This window comes from Zootoca vivipara, chromosome 8, assembly GCF_965207765.1.
Source record: "Zootoca vivipara chromosome 8, rZooViv2.hap1.1, whole genome shotgun sequence".
NCBI lineage: Eukaryota > Metazoa > Chordata > Lepidosauria > Squamata > Lacertidae > Zootoca > Zootoca vivipara.
Genome location: NC_142591.1, coordinates 47,025,646 through 47,045,682, shown reverse-complemented (window position 1 = coordinate 47,045,682; position 20,037 = coordinate 47,025,646). Strand labels below are relative to the sequence as shown.

At 41.2% G+C, this 20,037-nt stretch overlaps 1 protein-coding gene across 1 annotated transcript in view; it reads left to right on the top strand.

Moving 5' to 3' along the window:
* Positions 1-4,329: 4,329 nt before the first annotated feature.
* The window catches only part of LOC118090309 (ras-related protein Rab-10-like), a 30,046-nt gene continuing 14,338 nt past the window's right edge, over positions 4,330-20,037 (top strand). Inside the window, exons 1-3 of the mRNA XM_035125907.3 lie at positions 4,330-4,629; positions 14,873-14,933; positions 17,168-17,306. Of these exons, the coding sequence (XP_034981798.2) occupies positions 4,488-4,629; positions 14,873-14,933; positions 17,168-17,306 (342 nt within the window). The 5' untranslated portion in view covers positions 4,330-4,487. The remainder of the gene's footprint in view (positions 4,630-14,872; positions 14,934-17,167; positions 17,307-20,037) is intronic.

Sequence of the window (20,037 nt, the reverse complement as noted above, 5' to 3'; positions counted from 1 at the left end):
TTTTATACATAGTTTGAACACAATCTTTTTCACATATAAAATAATTTGCAAGGTTCCTGTTCTTTTTCATTTGTACACAGAACTTAAAGGTACATGGCCCATCTTTTTCACACAAACAGAATAAAGGAAGAAAAGATTTGCATACAAACAAGATGATCTTAAAGGAATATGCATTATTCTCATCTCCCACTGGTTGTGTACACTCCTAGTGGGACTGGTGGTGAGAAGACAAAGGGACTTCCAGATTCAGAAAGAAGCAGCTGCCTGCCTGGAAAATTCTGACTCCACCCCAAATTCTTGATTCTGGTTTCTGAAGTACCAAACAACAACAGCAACAACAACCATGTCCTGAAATACTCTTGAGAAGCACAGGAAACAAGATACCATAGTGATTCTGCACCTGAATTTTCTATGCCTAAATCTCTTCTTGCCTAAAAAGTTTAAGATGTAATCTTAGAATCCATCAATGAGACTTTCTGCATCCTGGTAGACCTAATTGAATTGTGTCTGCATATATTAATTAGATCCTCTCACACCTCCAGATCCTGGAAATTGTAATTGAGTGTTTATCTTCACTTAGCCTAGTAATGAGGTGTTTACCATGGTCTATCCCCACTCTAAAAAAAATTTGTAGCATGTTTGTCCATAAACCACCCAACCCTTTGAATAGTGCATGAATGACACCCTCATCATTGTTTTCATCCCATCCCCCTCTGGTTGGTTCTTACTGATAGTCCAGATTGCTACTGCATTGTTTGGTGAAGGATTTCATCCTTATTGCTGTGGTTCTCTCTGCCAACATATTTGGGGGGGGGGTTGAGAAAGGAAAGAGTATGATGACTTCAAGGAGACAGTGAGTGACTCAGTGCAAAAAGGGTAAATTTCGTCTGCATATTCCTAACAGCGGGGACATTCTGCACATCTCCAGAGTGCACTAAGTGATGCAGTAAACCAATAAATTAGAAGAATGTAAATTCTTTAGTAGGAATTGCACACAGGGGGAAATGCTTCCTCATCCTCATATTTGTTTTCATGGAAATAATGTACACTCTTTCTAAAAATCAAACTGGTACAAAGCTGAGTAAGACATCAAAACCAGTTATAGATATTACGCTGAACTGCAAAATTTGCAGTAGTATCCTTATCTGTTACGATAAAATGTAAGAGTGATCACTCAACATAATCAAGCCTCGAGTAGAGGAGTTTCCTCCCCTTCCGTTCCAGTACTCTCTGTCCATCTTATTTATTTCTCATTAGATAGATGTAATTATACACCAAAGGGACAAGTGGCCTCTAATATTAATTTATGGTTTGCTTTTTGTAAGTTTTACAGGATTGCAACTTGTATAAATAGAGTTCATTTCACTTATCTAACAATGCAATCTTATTTTCTACTTATGTCTGTTTGAAATTGTTCCAGTGGGGTATATTTACAGTGGTGTAGCGATGCTATTATACTGGAGCTAGCAGGGATTTGTAGTACCCCACACCAGGGAAACAATACCAGTGCAAGGGGGGAATGGATGGGTGTGGTTCGAGAGAGTCAGAAGTGGCCAACTTAGACTTCTGTCCTTCCTTGGAGGCCATTCTGACTGCCTATGCCAGGCATAGGCAAACTCAGCCCTCCAGATCTTTTGGGACTACAACTCCCATCATCCCTAGCTAACAGGACCGGTGGTCAGGGATGATGGGAATTGTAGTCTCAAAACATCTGGAGGGCCGAGTTTGTCTATGCCTGGCCTATGTCAATATTAATTTACAACTATAATAACCAAACTTTTATGAACCAAAAGAGGGGACAAAATAAGGGGGTCAAAAATATACGCAATACACTTTTCCTTTTGTTTCTTCTGAGCCACAGTGATCTGTCACTCCGCTTCTCCATACCATTTTATGCAAGGACATTTGCCTAGCTTCTGGTGTTGCTCAAGCACCTTGGTTTACAAACTTAATCCATTCCGGTAGTCCATTCTTAAACCAAAACCATTCTTAAACCAAGGCGCACTTTCCCTAATGAGGCCTCCCACCGCCGGTACCCTTCCACTGTTCGGTTCTTAGACCAAGGTAAAGTTCACAGACCGGGACACTACTTCCGGTTTTGCGGAGTTCGTAAACCAAATAGTTTGTAAACAGGACTGTTCTTAAACCGAGATACCACTGCACTTCATTCCCCAGCACAGTGGGATAGCTTTGCACAGTTTCATAGGGCCTCCTTCAAACTATTGACAAGAGAGGGAGTTCAGGTTTGCATCCTGAACATGGGACTCAGAAGTCAGGGGGATTGTTTCAACTCAGCTCTAATTGTAATTAAAGCACACCCTCTGGAGGGTATAATGCTAACCCCAAGTTACACAGGCTGCACGGGGATAGGTTGAGCAGATCCACTTGCACTGGCAGAAAAAACATTCAAGTTGGTGTAGTGCAGAGCTTTCCAAACTGTGTCTCATGACACGTTAGTGTGCTGACCTTGTGAATTTGCTCTCACTGACCATACATCCTTGTCCATGTGGGCCGGTCTCAAGTGACCAACACAGCAATTTTAGGAATATAATTCTGCTATGTTATGTCTCTACATTCATTTACATTTGCCAGAAATATACTTGTATCTCTTAGGATTTCGACCCTTACTCCTTTAAAATGATTGCAGGATATGAAAAATGAGCCCCTTTCACCCCAAAAAATTAATTTCACCCATTACATTAAGAAGCAGGTCTGCACACTTTCTATCTTTCAAGGATTCTATGCCTGACTGCATTTATGTTCTCATTTAGCATCTCAAAATGGGCACTTTCTTTCAAGAAGGATTACTGCATGAATCACCTGCTTAGTTAATCTGACTTATTAGCATACTGTCACCCATTAACTGCATTATAACAACTATAGTTCTTACTATTCTCCACCACCACTCCAAAACAAATTTCTCCAGGTTTGCAAGGGCATTTGTTGCTTTCTGCCTTTTGCAAACCCTAGTATTTACCAATCCAGCACAGTATCTGCTAATAATTTTGGGAGGGATGAAATCATCATGAATACCCTGCAGGGATCCCTCACATAGGCCAAAATCTTTCCTGGCGATTTATTGGAAAATATTTTAAAATCAAGTCCTTAATATGGCAAGAAGCCACTTTGAAATCCAAGCAGTTCTCAGGTATCTTTTCAGACTCCAAAATAAAGACACGGAGGAGTAGAATTACAGATTTCTTTTTCTTATGTATGGTAATTCATAACAGGAAGATTGGAGCTAACATCCCTAGTAGGAAAATTAACCATTCAGAACATGATCTTATTGCTCACAAATATTTTAGGTGTATATTGCTATTCACAAGGGCACACACTTTAGAATTCATTTAAGATTTGTGGGTTCTTGGAAGCATGATTCCATTAGGTAAGCATGCATTACAAGCTAGGAATATTCTTCTTCATAGAGGTGATTCTGGAAACGGTAGGTGCATAAAAGATTAGGAGAGATGGGCAAAGCCAATGCCTGCAGTTCTGTCTGAATTTTTTATGGCGAGGACCAACTTCAAGAACATTTCAGTTGGATAGACTACAATCAGCCACTAAATCAATATGGCTCTTTAGATAAGTCATTTGATTTTCCAAAATGATGAGAGATATTTTCCATTGTCACATTTTTGTACTTGTATTTTTAAAAGAATGCAGAACTGCTAGGTTGCCAGGAGCTGGGGCTGAGCACCTATGATTTAATAAATTTCCACACTAATCGCGGCTTCCAATTCCAGCATTTCCCCTGTTACATTATCTTTTAGATATGATCTAATAAGGGGAGCCTGGGTAGCTCAGTTGGTTAGTGTGTGGTGGTGTTGATAACACCAAGGTTGCAGGTTTGATCCCCATATGGGACAGCAGCTGCTTATTCCTGCATTGCAGGAGGTTGGACCGGATGATCCGCAGGGTCCCTTCCAACTCTCGTGATTCTCTATGAAACCAAGACTTCAGTGTTTTTCTACTGAGCAGTGGTAACATATAAGTCCACTTAAGTATTGGACCACATGCCTAGGAGTCCGGACTGTGGTGCAACGTGCAAGGACTAGTCTACAACCACCATCATCCCCAACTAGTCGAGAGCGGGTTGTCACATCCGCCGTCATGTCAATTCTCCCTCTGCGCTTATAGCAGCTGCGTGGTAGGCAACCCTGGGAGGGGGAAAAAAAGAGAACAGCTTGACCAGTTGAATTTCTGCCTACGACACCGCTGTTCAAAGACACAGGGAGCCCTGGCTGCTCTTGGGGCATATAGTTAAGCAGCAAAACAGAAGTCGGCCCGCTGTTGTTGGGGAAAACCCAGCTCCATTCTCTCGCATAAACCGAGGGTTGGCGACGCTTCGGAGAGGAAGGCGGCGGAGGAAGGGCGGGCCCTCCTTTGGCCGCGTGTCCGGAGGGGGAAGGAGCGACGCCCGACTGGCAACTTTCGGTTCAGTCCTGGCCCGGGAGCAGCTGCAACCACTCCGCTCTGGTTCGTGGGCCATGGCTCAGTCGGAGAAAGTACTGCAGGCCAAGATAGTAATGGCCGGGGACTCCTTCGTGGGGAAGAGCTCGATCCTGAGGCGATACACCGAGTTCTGCCCAGCCAAGCCGCCCCCGCCTATTTCCTATATCACCACCGTCGGTGAGTAACCGCTCTCCCGCTTGCAGCTGCCATTCACTATCCCGCCGCCTCCGCTTTCCTTTCTTATCTGCTCCACGTACCCGTTCTGGCTGCTACCCACCCGCTGCCTGTGGGTTCGAAAATCAGTTTATTCCCTCTTATAATAAGGCACACACGCACACACAGTCGTCGCGTTGTAGTTTCATTTATAATGTAGCGTGCAGTCTTCCAACTCACACAGAGTTATGTCAGGGACTTCCAAGTCTGCCTGAAGATCTCTGTGAAGCTTGAAAACACTGCGTGGTAAAACTTTGCAGCTATTAGCATTTACAGTGGCTTCTCTAGTTTAGGTCTGGCACTCATGGACCCTCCTCAAAACACACCTTTTCTGTAACGGGGGGCAGGGGGTTCTGCCCCTCCAACAAAAGCCTGGCCCCCTAACAAAGATCCTGGCTATGCCCATGAGCACAACCCCCATATACATATCTACTGTAAGCATTCAACACATTGGCAGTTACTTCCAAGTGAATGCATGCAGAATCATACTGTGAAGCAATCAAGTATTTCCCCTGTTTAACTTTGCTTTCCTGTGTTTCCTGTTTCAGTTTTAATAGTCAGGGCCCTTTAGAGAAGTGTAACTACTTTTCAGATTGCCCCTGGAAACTAGACTTAGTGGAAGTGTGCATGTGTGTGTTTTAAACATTGCGGGAAGTTATAATGTGATTAGTTTAGCATTACATTCCACTACTTTTGTGCACTAATAATCCACATTATGTATTGTATAGCAACAGAGGACACACTTCATGGATTAAAAGTGTACAATATAAGTACATGAGATGTACACTGTCACACTTGAATCTGCTATATACTGGTACATGTATTCCACATGAACATGTGATTGCAAGCTCCCTGAATATACAAGTGTATAGTACATGTGAAATAGTGATGGTGTGTACTTTACATAACATTTGGCGTTATCCGTATTAGGGCATTATTGCATGAGGACTTTTTGTGCTTTCTTGTTGGCATGTTTGTCCAAAAGCAGGATTTTGCAAATAACGATGTGTTGTGGTGCAGGGATATTTACACCAACATTGTTCCTTCTGTGTATAGTTTGGCCACCCTGTGGATAGCCTGAGGTTATCATCATTCTCTACATGAATAGGTGGAAGGAGCCATTGATCATGGGTGCTCTGTAACCTGTGGGGATCAAAGGTACTGAATGAATTATTTTAAAATCCACAAAGAAAACTAGCTAACCTCAGGTTTTATTTCTCTAAGATATACTGAGGTTGCAATGTTTAGCCATAATGTTCATCCCATATGGAGTGCAGCTGGTTGGTAGAACATCTTCATTTGAAGCAGAAGGTCCCTGGTTCAATTACTGGCAAATCTAGGTAGAGCTAGGAGAAACTCTTGTCTGAAATCCTGGAGACCCACTGCCAGTCAGCATAGGTAGACCAAGGGTAGTCAACAGGGTGCCCTTCAAATGCTGATGGACTGCCGCTCCCATCAGTCTTGAGCATTAGTCAAGCTGGCTGGGGCTGATGGGAGACCAACAACGTCTGGAAGGTGCCATACCTGTAGAAAAAATACTAAGCTAGATGAACCAATGGTCTGACTCTGCATAAGGCAGCCTACTATGTTCTTCCTGGCTTCTTGCATGATTAGTGAACTTCTGCAGAGTGAACTTTTGTGTTTTCAGTGGAAGCTCCTTTCACATTTGGCAGTGCTGATCTCCCATGCAGCCCCAGCTGTACTGTGTTGCTTCTTACAACTATAGTGCCCAAAGAGGACTATCTGAGCAATTAACCTTTTCAACTCTCATGTCCAGCTTTGATGTCTGTGGACATTTCATTGCCCAGGAGAATCAAGATCAGATTAAACCAAGGACCGAAATGCTTGCACTGTGTTTCTGTGATTAATTGGGGGAATTATTGTTGTGATTGGCACGTACAAAAAAAATGTGTGTGTATGTTCAGCTACTTGAATTATTTTTAAAAGGACTGGTTGCAGTGGAAGCTTCTCAGAGCTTATCATCTTCCCTTAAGCCTTTCTGTGAGGATGACCTCAGACAGCCAATCCCTTTGGGTTGGTGGAGAAATCTCTTTGAAAGGAGGGAAGCAATATTACCCATTGCATGTTGCCTTCCGTTGTTCTACTTCTAATGGTAGAAACATTTATTTATGTTCCTTTTAGAAATGTGGACAACAATTTGTAATACACAGTGTGCTGGGAAAACGCATTCCTCATGCCAATGTCCATTGCTGCCCTTGCTGTTCATGTTTTGTTTTCTCTCAGCAGTCTGGGGCCTTCAAATCATAAGGAGTGTTTCCCTTCCTTCTGGTGTGATCTTCTTAATATACTGTTTATCCATCTTTCTTATTAATAATAATTCACTGCCATCAGTGTAATGACATTTTGCAGATTTCCATAAGCAAAGTCCCTTCCCCGAAGGACCTTACTGTCTAAATTTCGATAGCAACAACTGAGAAAGGGAAAACAAAGAGTAACAATGGATGTATCTGAACAAATGCTTTTAAGCATGGTTACAACTGAGCATGGCTAAGTATTTACTGTTACAGCCATAATGTATATTTTAATAGAATCAGATAAGTGTAGTATTGTAGAGTTGGAAGAGATCCACAAGGGTCATCAAGTCCAACCCCCTGCAATGCAGGAATCACAGCTAAGATTGATGGTGGTTTTAGCTACAATCCAACAGATACTTTAGATTATTGAATTAACTAAATTAAGTTCAACTGATTCTGTCCTGGGTTGTAGTAATGACTTTTTAAAAAGGTACCAGTAAATGTGTTTTTGAAATTGGGAATCACTCTCATTACCCTCTTATTTTTAAGTGGCATATGAATATATAAATGCAACAGGTACCGGGTACTTACATTAAAATTATACCGGAAAATCCTCTTGTATACCGAGTAGTACTTATGGCATCCTGGAGTCCCACTGATTTCCATTTGGTTTGTCAAACTGAATAAAAATGTCAGAATCTTTATGAGAGGTAGATGAGTTAAGGCTAGATTCCATCAATCTAGTGTAAATATGCTAACGAAGCTCTGCTCTTTATAGTCAACCCCATCTGGAAGTTTACAGTTTAAAGCAGCTGCCATCAGACCATTGATTCTGAGAAGGAAAGTGTCCTCTTCCTCTGGGAGCAAGGGAAGAGCAAATAGGCCCATCCTCTGTGAAAAAGGGTAATCAGAAAGAATTGGCAGTCAGTTCTGTGATGGGAGAAAGAACAAGACATGTATTGAAACCAGACTATGCCACTGTAATGCTATTAAACAACTCTGTGTAACCACAGTGAAGAAACGCAGAAGCAAATGGTGTTCTAATTCATAATGGAGAATGAAATGGGTTTTTTGCTGCATGGACTGAGGTAGTCTTCTCATGTTGGGTTCAGAATGGGAGGAACTACAACTCAGCTGAGTCAAGAGAAAATGACTGGTTGTTTCACACAAGCAACTTTGGGTCTGTGTTTTTCAGCCATGGTTTTTCACCACTATCCAGATGATTGGATCATAGAATTGTAGAGTTGGAAGGGACCGCAAGGCTCATTTAGTCCAACACCCGGCAATGCAGGAATATTTTGCCCAATGTGGGGCTCAAACACACGACCCTGAGATTAAGAGCCTCATCCTCTGTCAACCAAGCTGTCATCTGAAGCATTTGTCTCAAGTACAGATCACAAATTCTACATGCCGCTGCTTGACCCATATTAGGAAGGTTTGCAGCAAACATTGCTGTTCAAACAATCCTTTCACTATGAGCACAGTTCAATCTGGCATGTAGAATCGTCATGCAAATTGACCAACTGGGTTGATTTGTATATCTTCTTATTTGAATTCACATTCCGTTTGTGTCATTTTCCTGGGGGACCAGATTGGATATTAGGGGTTCCTTATAGATACCAAGAAGCAGTATCTAGTTCTCCCCCCATGTGCACAGATCCTGATTTACCACACCATATCAACATTCTGTTAATTTTAGGATTATTCATAGGAGAGTAACAGAAACATCAATATTGCAATTGAAGATACTGCAATTGAAGGTGGCAGGGGTTTTTTTAATCTCCTGATTTATGGGCCTTCCTGATTTCTTTGCCCAATCAATGTTCCTCAGAAACTGTTGGTTTTGAGAAAGACAGTTTTAATGTACTGGGAAAATAATAAATTAGGGGAAAGGGGGAATATATGTTGAGTACTGTGAGACTTCAGCAGAAGATGAACACTCAATTAGAGAACAATTCTAGAAAAGGTTGCCAGATTGCATTACATTTCTCAAATTTATTCTTCCTGTAATACATGATTCATTCTTTAATGTACAGGTCTAAAAGGTCTTCAACCCAATTTTCAGTTTGAAGTGCAGAACATGATTTCCAGAACTATAAAACAATACTCCTGCAGCAAAGTGATGCTATGGGTGTCCTAAAATGTGATTAAATGAGAATTCCATCTTTAGGAACAAAACTAAATTACATCTGGTCATGAGATATTTTCAAGAAAACTTGATAACATACGTCATGGGCTGGCTAGACACAGAAGAATGGTGGGAGAGACCAGCTGGGGAACCCCCAAGGGAAGAAGGCTCAGAGCCCAGGGATTGGTGGTGGGGTGACACTGAGTGGTTAGAGGGAGAAGAGGGAGCAGACTGGGAGGGCGAGATGTCGGAAGCTGAAGAGGTAACAGGGTTTAGTGAGCAGGGAGACTCTACGGTACAGAATTAGAGTCAAAAGCTAAAGCAAGAGAGGAGGGAGGCCAAGAGGCAGAGATGACTCAGGCTGGTGACGAAGCCAGGGAGTTTCTCCCTCCTGCTGTGACACATTACTTTGCATTTCTTTATATGAGCAAAATATAGTCTTGGCCACAGCAACTCTAGTCATCTCATGAGGAAAATCTGAAGTTTCGGAGACCATTAATGTTTCTGTGGCTGATATCCATGGATTTTGGTTCACATGATACACTAGTCCACAAGTAAACAATATAAAAAGGGAAAGCAGCAAATGAAGCAGGATGATGAAAAGTACCTTTAAAATCAGGAGTGGAGAACCTGTGGCCCTCTGGGTGTTGGACTGTAACTCCCATCAGCCAGCATGACCAATGATTATGGATGATGGGAGCTGTAGTCCAACAACATCCTGAAGGCCAGAGGTTTCCTATCCTTGTTTTAAATCTACAACAACAAAAAGTCAGAAGATACTACTGAAGGAATTCTTGTAAAACCAAATATCTGTCATGTTTATCTATAGCGAATTTCACATTATCAAGATGAGTACCAATAACATAGCTTTGCTCCACATTAATACTAGTGAAATGCCAATTTGGATGGGTAAGTGGAAGAGCACCTGTAAATCACAGGACCACTGCAAGGGCGGTGCCACTTCCAAAAGGAGGCAGGCAGTGCCACTCCAAAGGTCCGTGATAGCTGAGCACCTGTTGATGCTTCTTTCTTTCTCTGCTCAAGCTTAACCACTGCTCATGCTGCTTTTACTTGTGAAGCACTCTGCTGCTCTTGATATGCTGTGGCGGAAGCTGCTCTGCTGGATTCTTACAGAGAAAGAAAAATATATCCACCCATGCAGTCCAACCAGGGAATGGAGGCTCAGTCTCACCTAGGTCATTCTGAGTGATGGAGACTATCACCTTCTGTCAGCATGGCTACTAGAATAACAGGCCAGGGGAAGGATGGACCTGGAATTGAGCAAGAGGTGGAAGTAATCCTACAGGAGCCTTTCCCAACCTGGTGCCCTCTAGATATTTTGGAATACAGCTCCCATCAGCCCCAGCCAACACAGTTGTGGCAGGGGAAGGCTATCCTAGACTACTGAGTCGATTCTACCCCTCTACTTTGCATGGCTCCATTCTTCTCATTTGCCCAGTCCTACCTTTTTTCCTGGTTTTGCTGGAGCGTGTTCAAGAGATTGTTTCTAAGATACTGTATAATATAATACAATGGGTTCATTTGGATTTGAAATGAAGGGGCACAAACAAGCAACATTTTCATTAAACACGACTGGAACGGTTATAACCAAGCAAGCATTTCAATGTTATAGTAGATAAAAATCAGAATATTCCGTACTCTAAAGTAATCATATTGCAATATCAACCAAAGCTAATTCTTTAAGGTTTTAGATACAGCAGCTTTGTGCATGCCTTGGACTGAGCAAGGCTTTTCAGCTAGGCTTGATGTTTAAAAGCCCTATTATGTGACTAGCTTTAAAATCCTCTTTTGCAAATTGTTTTCCAGCTAAGGCACAGCTAAGACTGGGTGTGCGCGGGTGAAAATCTGCAGATTGCTTGTGCATTGCCGTGTAGCCAATGTAAAAGCAATCTGCATCACGTAATCTGTTGTATGTCAGTTACATAGCAATGCACAACCAAACTGCAGAATCTACACTATAGACTGGAACACTTGCTGATGTGATTGCTGTGCTCGCATCAGCATGGTGTCAGGATCAGTGTTAGTGCAGGGTCGTCCCATGTGATGCTATCTGTGATTTTAAAAGTATAATGCACTTGCTGAATTTTCACCCCCCTTTCTGCCAGGAAGGGGAGAATGACAGAGTTTTTTTAAAAAAAACCTGGTTGGAACCCAAGCTGTGATTCCTTTATTGAGGAAGCATGGTTGAGTCTATGGCTAGTGCATTTAATTCCCTATCTCCATATGGATAAAAGTAATGGCCACAACTTCTTGTAGCCTTAGCTGGCTATTATGTTTTGCTTGCTGGGAAATACTGGGTATAGCTATAATGGCTGCCAGTTGCCACTGCCAGTTGCCCAGTGCGATTGCTACCTCCCCCAGATGAACAGGCAAGAGTCAAAATATATGCATACTAGGAGAATTTCAAGACTAAAGAGGAATTCTGTGCACCTAGTTGGTAAACTCTGATTTCCTCTAGGCATAAATCTTACAGTATCTTGCAGACAAATGGGGCATGTTGCAATTGTGAAACCTTTGTGAATACAACCAATATTCATAACAACAGCTGAGATCTAACTCAAAAGGTGTATCTTTGGAAGAAGGCAGATCAGTTATCTAAAAAGCACATATTTCCAGTTTTTTTCACTCCCAGTTCCTATTCCCATGTCCCCCTCCCACTCCCAGTGTGTAGTTGGGAAGTCGTTGATCTGGGTGAAAAAAGAGCCCCCTCTCTTTTGCCCTGGTGCAAAGGACTACAGAGTGATGAAGGTACAATATGGCAAAATGTCATTTCTCAGTACTTGCAATGCTTTTTTCCCTCATAGTTGGGACATTTCAGGTCCTGCTCACAATCCCAGAATTATAGTTGCAAGTTGGTAGTTTGATGGCGATATTGGGAGGGTTGCAACTGTGGATAGTAGCATTTAGTTGTTCAAGATTTGCTTTTCTTAAAAAATAAAAAATGCATTCACAGTAAATTTTCATTGAAAGCACTTTATTCAGCACTTAAACTCTCAGGGATGGTTGCCCTTCTTCCTCTTCAATTATGCAGTTTTTGTGAATTATAAGCAGCTATAGTTTTCTAATTAAACTTATACGGATCATAAGGCAGACTCATCACATTGAGAATAGCAGACTATAAAGAATAACTGTTTTTGTTTAAACAATGGCACCTCATTGAACACCAGGGGAAAAGTTTATGGGGGGGAAAGATTTGCATGTCCAAGTGAACATGGAGATGCCTAACCAAATAAGTTTTGAAATAGTTCCATGACATATTTCCTTGCAGTGGATTTCATTGTAGTGCTTTCAGATACTGTGTACAAGTTACTCACAGAGATCTCAGAATGCTTCGGAAGCAAAACTTTTAAGGTAGTGGGAACAGATCCAAAAGAAAACTCCTTATGACTTGGCTGTCTAAGTAAAAGTAAGACTCTTTTATTTGACCTCTTGTTAAAATATTAAAATGTTCAAATAAATATTGTTCATTTCACTTCATCATAGAATTCAAAGTAGTTTTACTTCGACTTGTTTTCTGCTTCATATGTCTTAATAAAGGACTAAAGAGAATATTCTTTCCATTTGCATTGCTGCAAAATGTTAAACTGGTTTTGTTTGTCTACAGTTGTCAGATGATTTCACCTTTTCTCTTTCTTTTTTGTATCCAAATGAGTCCTTTCTTAAGATTGACATGGGTTTGATAAACAATCGGTATCTATCAGGGTAGCCAATAGTTTACTACTGAGAGATTGCAAAACTACGCATTGTATTTCTATGTGCATGTTGCTTATTGATTTTAGAGTTAAAATCCCAAGGTCTTCTTCAGTGTTGGTAAGCCCTCAGCTGCCTAGTCTTTGTATAAAACACAAAGAGGAGGATGTGTGTCTCTCAAACTAGGGCTCCCAGATTCCAGGCCTCCCATGCACCACCAGCACTCTGTTTCTGCTGAAAGCCTGGTTGATGGAGCTCAGCACATTGAAGGTGCCATCTGGGCTTCAGTACCAGGTGACTGAGTGCTCAGCTGATTCCAAGGGCAAATCAGTGCCCACTAGGATCTAGTAAACCCTTGCCTCAAGACTTGCTCCTCAGTACATCTCACTGAGGACATTGCCTTGGTTTCTGTTCTCTTTCCACAATTATTCCATTGGATTTGATCCCTGCCTCATCTTGACTATATACACTTGCCTCTGGCCCTCTCAGCTCCTGCTTGGCACCTTGACTCCTGGCTGCTTTGGAACAGTCACCTAATTCTGGCTCAAGTAGATTGACAGCCAGCTCACCCATCCACCTCGTTTGTGGAGCCTGACAACCTGCAGCCCAGCCCATTCAGTGGTCTGCCACTGAAGATTTGTAAGCTTTCTGCAGACAGAGATGTTCTGACACCCTCCAGCGCTTCATTTCTTTTGTGCTACCGGAACATATCAACCAGTGGGATCAAGCAAGAGACTTCTGCATTCCCTTCGTCAGCTTTTGACCTCTCTGTCTGTCTTATTTGGGGAAGTTCCAGTGTTACTCAAGAAAGTTGTTTTTTCCTCCCTTTCTTCAATCTGTAAGACAGATTTGTTGTAGGCCCACTTATACCTAACAGATAGCACAACCTGAAAATTCTGACTTTCACAGAAACCTTTAGTGTACTGGGCACCCGCTTCAGCTGAGAACCAATTGCATCAACAGTGTGTTCCTGATACAATGAATGATTATAAAATCCTGAAGAGATTTATTAGAATTGGGTTTGGATTGTTGTGTCCCATGCTTGTGACACTTTGAAGAAGCTAGGATGAAAATGCAGGCAAAAACAATATGATCAAACAGCATTTGTCTGGCTAGTAATCAAGCCTACTTTTGTTATGATGGTCATATAATGCTATGGCTTAATTTTATCAGCCATGCGGTAGACTTTGGCCCTGCATTTCTCATCCCCCTCCCCACAGCCTTGTCCATTTGTGAAATTTGTTTGAAATTTTATATAAAGCTATGAATAACTCATGCATGCAATACTTATTGACTTCTGCTTTTCACTAACATTCATTGACCTTTTAGGTCAATAAATGTAAAGTTGATTTAAGAAGTCAATATGCCTTATTTTAATTTAGATTAAATTTTCATCTGATTCAGCACTCTCTAGTTCTCTTTTTATAAATAAAATGTTCATGTCAATTTATTATTAAAATTTATGTCAAATATAAAATGTTTTCATGTTGGACTGGAAATCCCCAGCTGAGTTATTATTTTTAAGCATTTCCAGCTCAGTGTTTTGAAAGTGACCTTCCTGTGCTCGACTACATATCATGTCCCTTTCCAGTTATTGTACAGAAGGTATACAGACATAAAATTGTATTGCAAGCTCTATGTGAAAAGAGAAATTTCCCACTCTTAAATGTTGTTTATAGACGTGGGCATATAAGTGAATTTGGCTAAAGTAATGATCCTTCTAGATTTTCATTTTATGAAATAAATCCAATAAATTAGGTTTTTTATACTTCTTTTACACTGATACTTTAGTGAGATTTCATCAACCCTTAGGCTTGAACTAAGTAATACTTTAAAAAAAGAATACAGAACAATCTTTTAAATTCTGCAGAAGTTTGCTTCAGATGGTTGCAAAGTATCTTCCATATAGGGAGAGATAAGAGTTCTTTCTAGACTCTAATAAGGAAGCACAGCTATGGGAATTTCCCTTTTACTGAGTACTTTGGTGAGGTCCCAACTGATATATAGTTGATGGAATTTTTTTTACACCCTTTGACACTTCTATTATTCCTTGTGATTTGTTCTCCTTTCATATTTATAGATACAATAATAGTTCCCCCCTTGTTTCTTTTAGGCATTGATTTCAAAGTAAAAACAATTTCAGTAAATGATACAGCAATGAAACTACAGATATGGTGAGTTTTTATTTATTTAGAAAAATGTATAGATCATTCATTCAGAAAAAAATCTCTAACTGGTGTACATAATAAATAACTGATAAATTCCAAACTTTAGAATAATTAGTATATCAAAATTAGTAATCTGCTCTTGGTATTCTAAGATGTGTATTCATTTTTTTTCCAGTACAAGTAATTTTCTTCTTTGGGTTCAGTAACAAAAACAGATTTTATATTTTATTACTTTCAAAACCATTCCATGGGAACAAAACTTGGGGGTTTTTCAGTTGTTTTACTATAACTCCCATCTTCCCTGTTCATTGGGTATGTTGGCTGACGATGATGGGATTGGAACATATGAGAGACCACAAGTTTACCATACCTGCTATAGAAATGTGTGTGAATGGATAATGGCCATACAGCTGCTTGGGTTCATGTTGAAAAGGTTTGTAACTACTCTATTTACAGAACCCAATACAGTGTTACCTCGGTTTAAGAACAGCCCTGTTTAAGAACGATTCAGTTTATGAACTCTGCAAAACCGGAAGTAGTGTCCCAGTTTGCAAACTTTACTTCGGTCTAAGAACAGAATCTGAATGGTGGGAGGGCACCGGCGGCGGGAGGCCTCATTAGGGAAAGCGTGCCTCGGTTTAAGAACAGTTTCGGTTTAAGAACGGACTTCCAGAACGGATTAAGTTCGTAAACCGAGGTACCACTGTATAATAAAAGACCAGACAATGTTTTTGCTGTTGTCAATCTACTAACATACTGTGTGTGAGAGAGAGAGGCGGAGAGGGAGGGAGGGAGGTGTAGGTTGTGAGATTGGGCAGCCTTTGAATGCAAAGCCTATGTGAATTCTGAGAGATTCCTGACATCCCAATTTTACAAATCCACCTAGCAGCAACTGGCAGACAGAGTAGTTTGTGCTAATGTGACTATAAGCAAAGCTTATACTGTACTTTGCAATACTGCCTGTTTGCAACATTGTGTATAACTAAGAAAACCAGTTACATCCTGTTTCCTGTATGATTTTGCCATTGTAACTGAGTCACACATAGCTGGCCAAACCTCAACCAATCTGAACCTAGTACAGTACAGTCGAACAAAATCCGTTCCAGAAGTACGTTCAACTTCCAAAACCAAATCACGGCTTCTGATTGGCTGCAGTCAGCTCCAGCAGCCAATCAGAAGCCGTGGAAGCTCTGTTGAACGTTCAGCTTCCAAAAGAACGTTCGCAAACCAGAACAATCACTTCCAGGTTTTCGGGAGCCAAAACGTCCAAGTTCCAGGGCGTTCGGGATCCAAGGTACGACTGTATACTTTTTCCAGAAATGTGTTTGGTGCTATAGAACTCATAACTCCACAGCCTATTTGAGACCACTGTAAAATGTAGAAAACAGAATAATCGAATTGTAGAGTTGGGAGGGATCCTGTGGGTCATCTAATCCAGGCATCCCCAAACTTCGGCCCTCCAGATGTTTTGGACTACAATTCCCATCTTCCCCAACCACTGGTCCTGTTAGCTAGGGATCATGGGAGTTGTAGGCCAAAACATCTGGAGGGCCGCAGTTTGGGGATGCCTGATCTAATCAAACCCCCTGCAATGCTGGAATCTCAACAAAAGCTTCCATGACAGATTGCAATCCAACCTCTGCTTAAAAACCTCCAACGAAGGAGAGTCCATCACCCCTGGAGGGAGGCCATTCTACTGTTGAACAGCTCATAACTGTTCTTCCTGATGTTTAGTTGAATCTCCTTTCTTGTAACTTGAATACATTGGATCGAGTCCTACCTTCTGGAGCAGAAGAAAACAAGCTTCCTCCATCTTCCATGTGACAGCCCTTTAGATAGTGGAAGATCACCCTTATAATTGGCTGCATGCAACATCCTAAGCTGATGATGGTGGTAAAACACAACACTATCATCAGGTAGTGCAGCCATTTTGTGCCTAATCATATGTATACTTTAGGTGCATTATTCACTCAGTCCAACTGTTCCATTCCTTCACAAGTACAACACTGAGATTTAAAGCCAGGGTTATTTCCATCCATAGTATTTTAAATAAAATCTAATCTGGAGTGAATCTTTACTGCACAGAGGTACTCAACTGGTACGCCAACTGGGTTTTTATTTGTATGCACAGCTTCTGCTTTTTCCCTGTTTACAGAAAGCTGCAATTAATGATTTAGGACTGTTTGTTCACAAACTTACGATGTAAGCAGTACCAAATGATTCCTCACAATGTATTATAGGGACACTGCTGGTCAGGAGCGATTCCATACATTTACTACTAGTTTCTTCCGTGGAGCACATGGATTCGTTCTTGTCTATGATATTACAAGCACAGAAAGCTTTCAAGGAATTGCACACTGGATGAAAGATATAAATGAGGTACGTTTATACTATTCTGCCTTTGCTCTCAATATACAATAATCTGACAGGTTCATAGAAGCTAGGGACAGACACACAAATGCACCCAGAACAGAGTGCCCCCCCCCCCATTTTTACTGCTGCTACCCTGTTTCTCATATTTTAAGACATTCCCATAAAATAAGCCATAGCAGGATTATTAAGCATACAAGGAATATAAGCCATACCCCGAAAATAAGACATAGTGATAGGCGCAGCAGCAATGCCGGCCGCGGCAGGAGGAGGAGGAAAAAATAAGACATCCCTTGAAAATAAGCCATAGTGTGTTTTTTTGAGGAAAAAAATAAATATAAGACATGTCTTATAATATGAGAAACACGGTATTTAGATGAGGAATCCATTGTATATCCCATGATCTATCACTGTTTCTCTCTTCCCGTTTTCTTGTGTAAAGTGTTGCATCATGTAAAGAGAGATAAGTATCCACATGATTTGTCTGGACCACAGTCTTTCTCTCTATTCTCTTGGTTCACAACTCCTCCATCCCACCTGTGCATTTACTCACTTAGACATCTTGCTCATTTCATCTGCCAGTGTGTTAAAATCCTGGATACATCATCATGTTGTTACCCAACTGTTTCCCAATGTCGCCCCAAATTTCTGGTTTTGCTTTTGAACATGGGGTGGTAGGGGTGGTGGCAAGGACATGCATGTATGCCCACAGACACCTTAACATTGATTGGGACGGGTTTGAGCACATGGGTGAAGTGATGAGTGAACCACAGATTTAGTATTCATTTAAAAATTGTATACAATCCTCAACCTGTCGTTCTGGAAGGAGAAAGCCCATGTTCATAGGAAATATGCAAAGATTAATTACTGGAGAGCAAGGAACAAAAATAAATTATAAGAATATTGGCTTTGGCATATAGTAAAAGACGAATGTGTGCTCTTTATTACAGCAAATCAACAAAATAATATATTAAGTCTTAAACAGTCAGACTTCCACTCCTGTTCTGCAATATTCAGTATTATCATCCCTCTCTATATCAAATTGTAGGATTATTATAATTATTTGTTTTATTATTATTATTATTATTACTACTACTACAACATTTATTGGCCACTTTATTTTCTTAACAGTAAATGGGAATAGTGGAAAGGAAAGGAAAAAGAATCAAGGGCCAGAAGGACTGTTCTATGCCCATATGCTCAAATATCTTGCTTCCACCAAGCTGCCATCATGCATCCCATGGCAGTGAATTCAGCTAATGAGCCCCACCAGCAAAAGCCCATGCAAGGATTTCTTCTAGCACAGTGGGGCTCCCTCGGCATCTCCTCCCTCTGTGCCACCACAGATTGGCTGTGGGAGTGGGATCAGGAGAACTCCCTGAAAAAGTATGGCATGGAAGGGGAGGGCAGATTGCTCTATCAGGCAAGCAGAAATGGTTGCACCGATGGACTGATCTGCTTAGTGCCGTGTTGAATTCCTCCCAAAATATTTATGTGTGTAGTCTTATCCCATCCATGTAATGGATAGGATTATGCTGTTAGTTGTGTGATTTCTACATGTCCTGTTGTGTCCTGTTCCTGTGTTGTATTAGTGCTGATGTGCTGTGTGGATAGGTCTTAAACCACAACTTCATCACATAGGATATTTGGAGGGGTTCATTGCTGAGTAAAACAAGAAGCGTCTGGCCAAATCGTAAGCTGATCAGCCATACAACTCTTTCAGCTGCCTGTGAGTCAGTGATTTTTGTTCCACCATACATGGGATTCCACAGAGCCCTTAAGGCAGCTTCCAACTTACGAATAAATTTCTTTAAAAATACAATAGAAAAGGAGAAAAACATGTTTAGAACACAGACAAGCAAACTATCTTAAAAGATCATCACATTTTAGGTTGTAAGCTATTTTGGGTGGGGACCTATTCTGATGTACTCAATAAAGCACCATACACACTGATGTTGCTACACACCTAGATAACAATAGCAACTATGAATTGTCCGTAGGAAGGGCCAATTCTCAGGTTAAAGTGTTATATTAAAAAAAATCAACCACTGCTTTGGTTTGTTTGCTAAAAAAGAGTCTTCATATCTCTCTTAAAACTTAAGAGAGATAGCAGGACAAGTTTTGCTGGTTCAGGAGTCCTATCGTGGGGTGTCATTAGTGAAAACGCCCTGTCGATCAGGCAAGGAGGCATTGGGAACCAGCCCCCTTTTAATGATTTCGCTGTACCGTCGTACCTTGGATCTTGAACGCCTTGGCTCCCGAACAAATCGGCTCCTGAATGATCGAAACCTGGGAGTGAGCGTTCCGGTTTTTGAACGTTCTTTTGGAAGCCAGACGTCTGACGGGGCTTCCGCGGCTTCCGATTGGCTGCAGGAAGCCATGCTTTGGTTTTTGAACATTTTGGAAGTCGAATGGACTTCCGGAACGGATTCCGTTTAACTTCCAAGGTACGACTGTACTTCACAGAAGGGCACTCCCGGGTAACCTGGACCTAATCTGTTAAGGACTTTAAAGGTTGCAATTTTTGCATAATGCATCAGGGTCAAACTAAACGTTACACTTAATGCTTAGCATGCAGCTATGGCATGTGGAGAGGTAAGGGTTATTTCTGCCTCCCCCCCCCCAGCAGTGACCCCTCCTGAAAATCTCCACCACTTTGCACATGGCTGCAAGGCTTGGTTTAAAAAGTTCCTATTGGGAACTTATCCCCTAAGTATCATAAAGCTGACTGAGTGGGATT